This window comes from Toxotes jaculatrix, chromosome 4, assembly GCF_017976425.1.
Source record: "Toxotes jaculatrix isolate fToxJac2 chromosome 4, fToxJac2.pri, whole genome shotgun sequence".
Classification (NCBI taxonomy): Eukaryota; Metazoa; Chordata; class Actinopteri; family Toxotidae; genus Toxotes; species Toxotes jaculatrix.
The window spans coordinates 8,321,237-8,334,288 of NC_054397.1; the positions used below are offsets into that span (position 1 = coordinate 8,321,237).

General features: G+C 40.7%; 1 protein-coding gene across 2 annotated transcripts in view; it reads left to right on the top strand.

Moving 5' to 3' along the window:
- Positions 1-13,052, top strand: part of znf827 (zinc finger protein 827) — a 67,259-nt gene that overhangs the window by 43,210 nt on the left and 10,997 nt on the right. For both annotated transcript variants that reach the window (XM_041036120.1, XM_041036119.1), the window contains exons 7-10: positions 2,570-2,624; positions 3,003-3,103; positions 10,803-10,940; positions 12,155-12,326. In XM_041036120.1, coding sequence (XP_040892054.1) covers positions 2,570-2,624; positions 3,003-3,103; positions 10,803-10,940; positions 12,155-12,326 — 466 coding nt within the window. The remainder of the gene's footprint in view (positions 1-2,569; positions 2,625-3,002; positions 3,104-10,802; positions 10,941-12,154; positions 12,327-13,052) is intronic.

Consider the following 13,052-nt stretch of genomic DNA (forward strand, 5'->3'; position numbering starts at 1 on the left):
TTGTAGTCCTGGGCTGTGACCCCAGCTCAATCCAGCCTCTGATTGCTTCGCTTAAATGCCATATAGAGAAACAAGCTCATGTAAAATCTCTTTTTTTCTCCTCTCGCTCTCGCACATATTCACAAATTCACACATTGACAGTCTTTCTTTCCCACACACTCTTACACACTCACACAAGGCCCCTTGGGGAGTGGTGTCTGCACAAATGCCCCCTCTTCCCTCCTCCCTCTCCTCCTTTCTCTCATTCTCTCTCCCTCTCTCTCTCCCTTGACTCGTTTTCAGACATGCCGGCTCAAGCACACTTGGCTGCACACGCTCTCCCCCTGCACTTCCCCTCCCTCCTCCCTTTACATTTCTCCCGTGCGGCATCTCCATGGCAACGTGGAAAGAGACCTCTGTCCTTGGCGAGCAGTGTGACGGAGTGGGGTGTTTAGGGTGGGGGGGTTGGTGGGTTGTAGCGGGGGGCAGAGGATAAGAAGGGTAGAGAGGGCAGCAGGGGTACACAGTATGCCCACCCAAGGAGGCCAGGGCAAGCCACCTCAAGCCTGGCAACAGCGACAACCGCCCCCTTAGAACTGGGTCTGAATGTGAGGGGGACTGGAACAGAGTGGGCTGCTGTCACACAATGAGCAATCAATATGAATTACCCAGAGCAGTAGGACCTCAGAGACACATCAGTAGCAAGGTCGCTCTGAACACTGAGATGGTTGCAGCTTTGAAATTCACTTCATTACATCGCCTTGAAACTCACACATCGCTCCATTCTCAGTCATTTTGTTTAGTGCTCTTTACGGCTGAATACTGAAATCCAATGGTCTGTACTAACATTAGCTGGCCAAGTACTAGTAGTGGCTGATTTTACAGTTCTCACTTTACTTACCACAAAATTATCTTTATTAAAGACTGGACCACTCTGTGAGCAACCAGAAATTGCTGCTTTGTAATAATATTCTGGTTCAGCCAAATTGGATCTCAGGTAGCTAACATGGGATTAGCATCTGGGATCTCTGGTGATACAGAGCTGGATGTTGAGGTTCTCCCTTTTCCATTAACATATGTGTTATTACAGGCACATGCAATGCAAACTCCATTTCCACACTTGCCCTGTGTGTTAATGGATTAAATACCTTTTGCTTAATGTGTGGTTGTGACCTTAAAAAAGGTGTGATCGTAGGTGGCAAAAGGACTGGTGTGAACACTGCCCATAGTGTAAAGTTGCAGGAACCTCAAAGGAATCAAGGGTTTTTGGAAAACACAAGCAGTCATTGACACTTTTGATTCGTTAAATTCATGTTTTTATATTAATGTTTATTTGCCGGATTTACTGCAGCATTTTTTTGGTAGGGGCACCCTGTCTAACCCAAAATAAAGAGTGCTTCCACTAATGTCACGTGAAATTATTACATTTTCTGAAATGTTATTATGCTTGTTAAGCAACGGGATCCATGTGATTCAGCTCAGCAGGTGATTGATCAATCACACTGTACATTCACTTCGATGTAATTAATCTGAGCAGCATGTTGCAATGTCTGGGAAAAAAGGAAAACCTTATGTGTTTTTACATGTTAGTAAAAGCAGCAGTAAATTGCCCATCCTGTCACGATCAGGTGATCAGCTGATGTACAAGAAAAACTCAGAGCAGAAGTTACTTTAATAATAACCACACATGGACACACATTTTGTATTCATTTCTCCCAAGGTAGCGCCACGACATAAACACATTTTTTAAAAGAATTCAGTAAACTTTTGCTGTGTATTCAGAAACTTTAAATAGTATTGTACGCTGGCTACTGTACAATGGAATCCTACCCAGTAAAATAGCCTTACAATAAATCCTAACTTTTTCAAGCGTATAGTCTTCACTTTTAGTTGACCTTGTATCACATATTTTGATACAACTCCACAGCAGTTTTAGAGACCATAGTCAGTGGTGGTGTTGTATTGCATTCGATAATATTGAAAAGTGTTTCCAATATTTTGTTTCCCCACTAACATACAAGAGCATGACCATACACAAACACACACGTGTGCCATCTGTGGAGTCTAATGCAAGTCTGGCCAGCTACACACATTGTTATTTTAGAAAAAAAAAATGTTTTCATGGAAGTGTTGTTGGGCTAAGTTTCGGCCCACAGGTCGGCAGACCTACTGGAGAGACACCCACTACTCCAGATGGCCAGTTCACCCCTGCTGGCACTGCAAACCTGTGCTTTACCAGCCGAGTTTAACTTAAAGGGATGCAGCAACCAGGCACATATGTAATCTTGTTATCTGTGTCAGACAATGGCCTATATGCAGGGAAGTTTTAAGAAACTCAGCAACTGACAGTGAACTTAAATTGGCAGCTGCTCACTTCCAGATATAAGGTATTCTTGAACTTGGAAATAGTAGTTTGACAAAGGAAATCTTAACTGAAGGTCCACTGTCTAGCTTTTTCTGCAGCACCCAACCATATCTTACGGTCCTTTAGCGTTGAACAGAAGCTTCTGAGTTGTCATGGAGTTGTCATCATGTGACTTCAATCATGTGATACTGTCATAAGGTTTATTTGTTTTGTTTTTTTTTGCAGAAAAAGTCAGCAAAGCCAACAACCACAAAGACAGTAACATGGTGGGAATAAACAGGTGAGTCAGCAGCTGTGAGCTGTGAAATTTCTTTTTCCTCAATTTTTACGTAATCTTTTTTTTAATTGTCAATTTCATGAGTATTTTAGTATTTTATTAATTTAACCTTACAATACTTCCGAATTTGCACTTCTTTTATTGGGTTTTTATAGATATGTTTATTATTGTCAGTGGGTGAGTGTATTTATTATTTATGACTGTAAGAATGTTTTGTAATTGCACTGACCTCAACAAATCGCTAATGACTCAGTCGTTTGGCAATAAAGTATTGAATCTTAAATCATGGTCAGTAACTATGTTTTTCAAATATAGCTTAAATATCCGTTTGATTTAGTGGCTATGTAAGTGTTGGTATTATTTAACATGTCTGTGTTTCAGTCCATTCCTGGACGAGTGCTTCAGACAATCACCCTTTAACTCGCGCTCCAAGAGCTCTTCCCCCGCAGAGGCCAGCTCCTCTACCAGGGCAGCATTCCATGGTAAGAAACATGTAAAACAGACACACACAGATAGAGAGAGAGTGTGTAGGGAAACATGATCAGAGTAGTAGCAGAGGTACATGGGCATATTAATCACAGTTGCTGGCAGGAAAAAGATGGGTGGGCATAAATTTGCTCATACTGTGTCTTTTACAGCTGCAACGATTATTTGATAAATCGATGATCTGGTCGGCAGAAAAATTATTAGCAACTATTCTGATAATTGATTAAGTGTCTAGGTCATTTTTCAAGCAAACGTGTCAAACATTTTCTGATTCCACCTTCTTAAAGAATATTTGCTGTTTTTGTTTGACACACTGTACTGCGTAAATGTTTTAGGCACTAAAAGTACAGTGAGGATGCTTCCAGAAATAATGCCAAGAATAGTTTTTTTAAATTTATTAATTAACTTCATATACTGTAAAGTGCAGTAAACAGAAAAAGCCTAAATCAAATCAACATTTGGTGCAGCCACCCTTTGACTTTAAAAAGGCACCAGTTCTCCTCTGTACACTTGTGCGGCGCTTTCAGGGTACTTGGCAGGTAGGTTGTTCAAAGCATCTTTGAGAACTTGCCACCGTTCTTCTGTGGATTTAGGCTGTCTCGGTGTCTTCTGTCTCTTTATGTAATCCCAGACTGACTTCATGATGTTGAGATCAGGGCTCTGTGGGGGCCAGACCATCTGTTGCAGGACTGCTTTTATTCTTGTCTCTGAAGATCTTTATGATGGTGGTGTGTGATGGATAAGAACGGAAACATCTAAAGTGCCTAAAACCCATGCACAGTACTGTATGTGACAACAATTGAATATCTTTTGGTTCTGGACTGTTGGTCAGACAAAACAAGCTATTTTTCAGTTTTATCAAGCATTTTTTTCACTATTTTCCAACATTTCACGGGAAAGGCAAGTTTATTGTAAGACCTTTTAACAAAAATGTTATTCAAGTGCTTTACTTAAGACATAAAACACATTAAGAAAAGAAGCACAAGGCAATATAAAAACACATTTAAAAAGCATGTAATAGAGTAACAGAGTGAATGATTCAATGAGAAAATAATCATCAGATTAATCAATAACAAAATTAGCAATTAGTTGATGTCCCAGTGTATTTGTTTTATGTTGTATTACTGTTCCAAAGAAGAGACAAAAGTCATCTGCAGCTCAGCAAACCAAGAAAGTAATTAACTGCCAACAGACAGTGCCGCTGCATCATTCATAGTTCAGTATCTAAGTCTTATCTGTCATTCTCACTGTAGCTCAGAGAAATAATTGATTATGCAGAGATGCTCATTATACACATACACTCATGTGCATGTATTTACGGACCCTCCCTGCACACACGCAACACACATACTCTCACTCACTCGCATAGAAGCTTTGTAGTCTACTTTACATGGTCTCATCCCACCCGCTGGTAAACCTCCTCTGCCCGTTTCATATTTAGAGCTCCATCCGGCCTTTCTGGACTCTCATGCATTTCCCCAACCTGAGGGCCTCTACCCAGGGCATCCCCTGTCTCCCTCACCTCCCCTCCTCCCTGCCTTCCTAGAACTTCCTCCATGTTCCTTTGGCAGTGAGAGATCCAGAGGTTAATTAGCTTGTGCCAGCTTTGCCTGTCCCTCTGCCAGTTAATGAAAATCTGATTGGCTTCTGGGTGTCAAGAGTGTCCTGAAAGTTAATTCGCCCAGCCCACCTCCCATTTCCCTTGTATGTTTAAGCTTCAGATCCAGCCTCTGCTGCTTTCTCCTCTACTGTTGTGCTGTTTTACTCTTTTCTCCCCTTCAGATGTGTGTATCCACACCTGCTCTTTTTCTTCAGTGTGTCTCTGTTGTCATTTTCTCCCCTTTTTCTTACCTCCATGTAGGGATGGGGCCGATCCGATCCAGTATAGGTATCGGGTTCCAATACCAACATAATTCACGGATCAGAAATTTCGGATCCAACCTGCGGAGATTTCCGATCCATGAACCATGTCTGTGCTTTAATGTTGTCAGCTGAAATGACTCCACAAGTGATTCAGCAGTGAGGATCACTTACACGTTCAAAAAGCTGCAGTTCCACGGCTGCCGCTGGGGGCTGGCTCCAGAAGTGAGCAATTCTCCATTGACCCCCTTGTTAAAATAGCCAACTTTACAGCCTAGGGCGTGGTTACGTTGAGTGACACCTCCATAGACAGGCACTGGCAGTTAGCTCTTTGCTAAAGCATCGGCTGGGCTAGGCTGCTACATCCAGAAGCCTCCGGCTACCTCCAACAGTTGACAGGGGCTGCAGTGTCCATGTTTGTTTGCCAATGTTCGGATTGGTTTTTGTGACAATATGGCTTGTTGTAGTGTAGACTGTACTTACCGACAGTCGAAGGAGTGTGTGTAGCAGTTTTTTTGTTAAGTAAATTTCTCACTATTTTCCCTGGATGTTTGCGCTAAATAGCATGTATTAGCATATTTTGACGCTGGCTTATGACCTAATTGCCGATTTATGGTCGCTGCTGATACAGATAGAGGACCGGAGCAGCTAATGTTAGGAACACTACGCTACGTCCATGTCTTATACAGTCTATGGTGATTCCCTGTCGGCTGCTCTACTAACAAGTGGGTTTCACGTGACGTCACGACGCAGCGGCGTGAGGGCACCAAATTCAGATGGAGGGCAGGAAGTGTTTCAGCCTTTAGCTGACTGACACACTGAGAATCTACCGTGTGGAAAAATGCCTATGTTTTGTGTAGTTTACCGGTGCTCAAATCGTTCCAATAGAGAAAAAGAAAAAAGCTATTATACTGTACCAAAAGTAGCCACCCACAAAGGTGAGAAATATAAAAAACTTACAGAACAACGCTGTAAAAGGTGGATCTTAAACCTACATCTGCGGTGGAGAGGAGCATTCTGCTAATGCCCGTGTCTGCAGTGACCACTTCGTCAAAGGTATGTTAGCTAGCTAACTTGGTTTTTGTGGCTGTATTTATATCATTAGGTTGTTGCTTAATGCTCATTTACATAGTAATAATTATTAAGTTGCCGGTAGTCTAATATGGACTTCCCCCTTGTATCCCTGTAAGATGTGTTTGTTGACATTATAGCCGCTATTGCTAGCTGCTAGCTATACATAACCAGTATAAGAATAAACACTCACCTCCAGGCTTTTGTAGGCTTTCATTTGCTGTTTCGTATAATAAGAGGTCTGAAGTACGAGATAATTGGTGATCTCAACAGCCTCGATTGTCGGCAAATCTTTAACGTCCGTTGAAAACTCGCTCATCTTCATGAGGTACGGGTCACGTCCAACATATTGTTTGATTAATTGTGTATATCTCCATCTCGACACGGGATCTAAACCCGTACAATACGGACTCTGCTAATATTTCCTCCATTGGCTTTGACAGGTAACTTACTTCCTGCCCTCTATGTGAAATCGCTCCGCCTACGTGCGTCACCATGATCACGTGACTGAAACCCAGCTGCTGGCTGCAAAATGTGAAAAGAGTTTACTGAACGGCGGCGGGTCTCAATGTGACGCGGAGTAATGAGACACGCCGCCGTTCAGGAAATCCATTCCATCGTTTGCAGGCAGCTAGCAGGCGAGCATTGAGCAACACCGTGGCTAACTAACTTTTCAGCACAACACATCCGCTGTGTGGAAATATTTTGTACTAGAAACACCACGAAGCAAGACAGCAACGTGCGATGTTTGCTAAGCCGTTGTACCGAGGGGCGGATGCTCCGTCGCGACCTACAGGTGGTAATAAGTAGCGATTAGCTCGATGCTAACATAATATGGAGAATCCCATTGACGGGCTAGCGCATTAGCATCGGTCGCGCTATTAACTTTTACACACAAACGATAAACCAAAGCGGGACAACATAACAGGAAAGTCACACAGGTAATTCACACACCAACAATATATTACTCACAGACTTATGTCCCTTCTAGGTACAGCAGGAAGAAAATAAACCGTGAGTGAGCATCAGGATATTTGAGATTTGAAAAGCCTTGATTTGTTGCTGATACAAGAGCCAGTATACTTAATTTGTGCTGATCAGATCAAATAGCCCTTTTTATTTCTATTTTATTTTGAGAGGGGTAGTCTAAAAGAAGGTTACCCTTTATGGGTATTTGTCTTAAATTTAATAAATATTGACTGTTAACTGGATTTCCTGTTTTTCTGACTTTCTTTTCTGATCTTATACTTACCTCAAGTTGCCTTTTGGGACATACATGCATACATTAGGACATATCATACTTGCCTGTGGAGAAGATTTATTACAGCATCATGTAAAATTAACAATAATGGTAATATAATATTAAAACAGAGCTCTGGTATCGGAATAGTATTGTATCAGCAGATATCCAAATTCAGGTATCGGATCGGAAGTGAAAAAATGTGGATCAGTGCATCCAAATCTCCATGTTCCAAATGTTGGTAGGCAAGAGGTTTAGTTAAATTTATTTTGGAGTTCACATGTCAGTACTTATGATTTACTAGGTATAAAATAATTTGAGTAACAAGTGAGAAATTGCTTTCTTTTAAATCTTAGTCCTGTTCTGAGTAAAAGCCAGGGGGAAAAAAACAAAACAAGAAGGGACAGTAGTTTTTAACACTCACAGACAGAAACATACCGTCTATTACTATTCTGGTGCCATCTTCAGCAGTGTATCTGAAATACAGTTAACTGTTCATTGTTATGGCTAATGGAGCATGAACTCAACAGCTGTTATGTTGAGGTAACATTGAAAAGTGAGCATTTCCCTTTAAATGAGAAAGAGTAAGCGAGTAGTGCTTGAGTGACACCAGTGTGAGTTAAGGAGTTTGCCATCTTGTTTGTGTCCTTCTATCTCCAGCTTTAATAGCACCAATTAAACCATTAACCACTTCAAGACCCACACCACACCCTAATTGGATTAATCATCAGTGTGTTTGCAGGGTCATGGCCTCGAATCCTTGCCGTCCAGCTTCTTGTCACCTTGTCTGACCAGGCCATCCCTTAGTCTCACTTATGTTAGTCAGGACAAGTTAATGCTTTAATGTGCTAAGCTTTACCTACAAGCCTCATAAGAAGGTCTTAGATTCTCAGAATAAGCCAGGCACTGACAACAAGTTTGGAAAAAAAAACAGTGTGACTCACCGGTCATAGTCAGATATCGGGTCCATCGTCACTGTGGGAGGCAGATTCCAGATAATGCAGGAGATTCTGGAAGTTCATGACCTGCAGGTCGACTGAGGTCGCAGTAACTCAAGTTTGTTAACATGTCTCGTGTTGTGACACCTTTGCCACCTGTGTGGGGCCATAAACATACACACTGCCTTTGCTGATTACTTAGTTTACAGGCAAGTGCTGCTTTGCTCTGGCCAACTTGCATGCCTTTACCAACACACACGTGCCCTCACTCACCCTTATTATAGGGTGAGTGAGGGTGAGTCACTGACCTGCCGCAGACAGGACTCACATGACAGTTCATTTGTCACCAGCATATTTTTCTGGATTAATCGTTTAGTCGCCATGTGCATAAAACATCAGAAAAGTTAGCAGTTCATTTTTCTGTCATTTGATTAATCAACTAATCAACTCAGCCCCAGTTAAAACTCTACAGAAACAAAAATCTACAGCAGCTGGCTCTGCTTATTTAAGAGTTCTGTGGTCCTTGGAAACTTGTGTCTTGGAAACTTGTGTCTTGAGACTTGTGTCTTGGAAACTAAATTTCTTATAAAGAACAATCTGAAAGTACTATGTAATCCTTTCTAATTCAAATGCAGTCTGAATTTGGTGCATCTTCTCAAAGTTGAGTACTTAAAAATATTAATTATAGAACTTTTTTTTCTAATCTTGTGGTACATACCTAAATTACAAAATAAGTAATATACTTATAGGTTGTCCTTATTCTGTGTCCCTCTTTCCTGGCATAAATAAAAGGTTTTCTATTTCTTTTATTATATAGCAGCCACTATTCTGTGACAACAAGAATCATTTAAATTCATAAATAATTGTATTTTGTGCTTTAATCAAACTGAATGTCCTGAATGTTGTTTTTTTGCGTTAAAAGTTCCAAAAATATCTGTGAGGGATGGTGTGGCACAAATAAAAGCAATTAAAGATACACAACATAAATTTACAGGTTTGCATGTAGAGGGCAAAGATGAGATTAAATACGTGAAGCAGATACAGAAAAAGATGCTCCAGGGTTTGTGAGTCAGTGCAAAAACGGTAAAATGTCCTGTCACACCACCTTCCAGAGCCAGTGCATCTGTTCTTTAATGTTTGCCATAAAACATGTCCCCAAATACCAGAAATCATTCTATGCTTTTACTCAATGTGGTATTCAGCCCCCCACAAATCACTTCATCAGTCGGCTAGACTTTTTTTTAGGACAACTTAAGAAAAAAAAAAGCCCTGTCAATGATAAAATATGACTGCAAGAAGCTACCACAATTTGTTGTTGGTGAAGACTGTAGATTGTGTTGCTTAAAGATTATTTTTTCTCATTTTGTCTCTTTTGTAAAGTCAGAACTGTCAAACTGTAAAGAATCAGAACAACAGCAGAGTTTTTCCAGCCTTTATGGAGATTGAAAATAAAACTCAGAGTGACTTAATGCCTTGCGTATACAAAAGTTTTGGCCAAGGTCAGCGTAGAGCGTGTTCTGTGTAGCGTGTTCTCTCAACAATGTCGACAATAAATAAAAACCCTGCCTCCATTTGAACAAGTTGTATAGCACAATGGGAAAAGTACTACATATTTTCTTCCTTGTGAATTACTCCATGCTCTATTCATATGGTGAGCTTTAATTTAAAGCAGCAACTTCAATTCTTCAGAGTCAATCAAAGCATCTGAAGATACTCTCACTCACAGTCTTTTTACTTCTTCAACTATGGGGCGGTGAAGGAAAGGAGGTGATGTACAATAAGAAGAGTTACAGTGGTATACTGCAGGCTTTAGAGCAAAGGACTGGTGCTTGTTGTTGACATTAAGACTACATTTCTATTGCATCCCACCTGCAGGGAAACAAGAAGCATCTGTCAAGTAGTACAGACTCGTTTCAGTCTTCTGGGTTAGTAAATTATCGCACAGTGCATCTGTCTTTTTTTTGTTGTTATTTCTCTAAAACTGAAGGAAATGAGACTTTTCTGGATCATATATGTCAGGACAGTAATTTTTCAAAGATAAACTTGTACTGTTCAGTTTAAACACAACGATGGTGGCCTGCCATGACTTAATGTAGTGCTACAAGTGAACACAATACTACAGCATTGATTAGCGACAGATAAGTCTGTTAAAAAGGCTGGTTTTTGGTCTGTGTCCCCTTGTTTTTAGTCTTTGTGCTGAACAGATATTAGAGTGTTATTAATCTTCTCAAGAAAGTGTGTCATTCAAATTATTTTACTGGTGATAAATCTCATTATAGAGTGTAGCATAGTGTTTAAGATGCCCAAACAACTGATAAAACTAAATTGACACAGTAATTCTGAGAACATGTCAAACACTACATGAGCACATACCACAGCAGTGTGATATGGTTTGGTAGTTACGTTTACAACATCAATACATATTGAACTTAAGTTACTTTGTTTGATTTATAGCAGCTTGACTTCACAGCCTTTGGTCCACCTGCAGATGGTTTTGTAGATGACTGTGTCAGCAGTGAATGATGAGTATGGTTTTCTGCTGTGCGTGTGTGTGCGTGTGTATGTGTGTGTTTGTGTGTGTTCCAGACTCAGAAAAGGATGATGGGGAGCCAGGAAACGGGATTGCCCAGTGGAGACTAAATGAACAGCTCTTCCCCTGTCCAGTCTGTGGCAAGGTGTTTGGTAGACAGCAGACACTTTCTAGACATCTGTCTCTACACACAGGTAAATAAACACACGTACAAAAAATCGTTAGCGTATGTGCACACCACTACCGCACACTGGCTTGTACATTTGCATTTCTTTATTAATGTATAGATGTTTGCTGTTGTGTTTGTTCACGCGGGCTTGTGTTTGTGCTTCCCACTGTAAGTAAATAAGGTTGACTAGACTAGATTACCCTTCCTTTAAAGAGATTACTACCATGATTAGTCTCACTGGGAAAACTGCCTGTCTAATTACCCAGCTAGAGGGATGCCTCACGGAGTATCTACAAACACACACACACACACACACTAGTAATTCTGATGCAGCTACGATTGGTTCCCTCTTTCACTTTCTCTCGCACTCACAGACATGGGAGACTTCGTCAGGATGAAGCTGTACACTCTCCAATGCCTCGATTACACTGTGTTTTTAAACTTACTCCTTCTTTGCTCCCAATTGATCCATTCTGCCCCATCACTGTCTTCCATAATCCCTCCCTCAATCCGTATTAGGAAAAACATTAATGAATACAATTTTATTTAAAGCAAATTAATGATGGATTAGAAATTAATGCAACCTACTTGGGATAGCAGACCAAACCACTAAGTGCACAAATGGAGACTCGTGTCTAAAATGCCCCCACACAATTGGACATGCTCTCACATTTTGCGTGCACACACTACACGACACACACACACCATCTGAGAGTGTTGGCTGTGAACAGCTTGGCCACACCACAGAGAGCAGAAGCAGGGGCATATGTCAGTGTGATGGTCTTTTTGGTTTCCCCGGCGACATAAAGGTTGCCTGGCTCCATGTCCTTGGGGCAAATGATGTGTGTGTGTTTGAGGGGGAGCTAGAGGGAGAAGATGTGTTGCAATGTTGATTTGTTTGGAAATGAAAAAGGCAAGGAAAGATTGTGTTTCTGCATTTGTTTTGTTTTTTTATTTGATTTTTTTATAGCTCAAAAATAAGATGAAATTATGCTCCTACATGTCTCAAATTATCACCATCTTGTGACATCCAGATGGTACCCAGAAAAGTTGATTTCTTCCTCTTCCCAGGATCAGAGTTACAGCTGGGGTCAGGCGAAGGTGAGCCAGGGCTAGGCGTTAAGTAATTAGGTTTAAGCTTGCTTTAAAGGCTCAGTGGCTGAGAGCAACTTAATGAAATATCATCTGAGGTAATGTTTACAGTAACCCGGGGTCTTGTGTCTGTCTATTGTGTTGCAGAGGAGAGGAAGTACAAGTGTCACCTGTGTCCTTACGCAGCCAAGTGCAGGGCTAACCTCAATCAGCACCTGACCATCCACTCTGTCAAGCTGGTCAACACGGACACTGAGCAGATCGTCAGTGCTGTTACAGCCGACTCTGCTGAGCGCAAGAACTGCCCATACTACTACAGGTAGTAATGACAGACCAAAACACCACACAAACCTCTGTTTCAGAGATCAGGACTGAGTCTGATCACATCACTTTTGATTAATCTGTATCTGTTGCTTAATGTCCAATTAAATCCTGATATATTTCTTGATTTGATTATCCCATACCTGCTCAGTTTTGTTAGTCTGTTTTCTATTTTCTCTAGTTTTGTCAGTCAGTTACTTAGCCATAAAGTAAAAGATGTACATTTTGGGAAATTAGCTTATTTGTGCTCTTTCCTAGAGGTGGATGAGAAAATCAATATCACACTCATAATGTATTTTCTAAGTTTGAAGCTACAGGTTAGGAGATGGTTAGCCTAGTTTAGTATAACAATTGAAAGTGGGAAAAACAGTAAGCCTGGCTCAGTGGAAAGGTAAAAAAAAAAAAAGAAAACAATCTGGACACCGGCACGTCTTCAGTCTAAAATTTTTTGTTGAAACTACTGAACTACTTCTTGGTTGAGTGTAGTGACTATGTGAAGAGTGGTATTGATCTTCTCATCTCTAAGAAAGTCTATTATAAAATAAGTCCATTTTCCAAAAATGTGTTCTTGCTTTAATATTTTTATGTCTCTAATGATCTAAAGAGTTCAATCTCACCATTTGTGAACTGTAGAACTCCATTATTTTCAATAATCCTTATCAAATTAAAAGAAATGGATCCACTCTGTACCATTTTAACAATTAATGCAAACATAACACTAAAG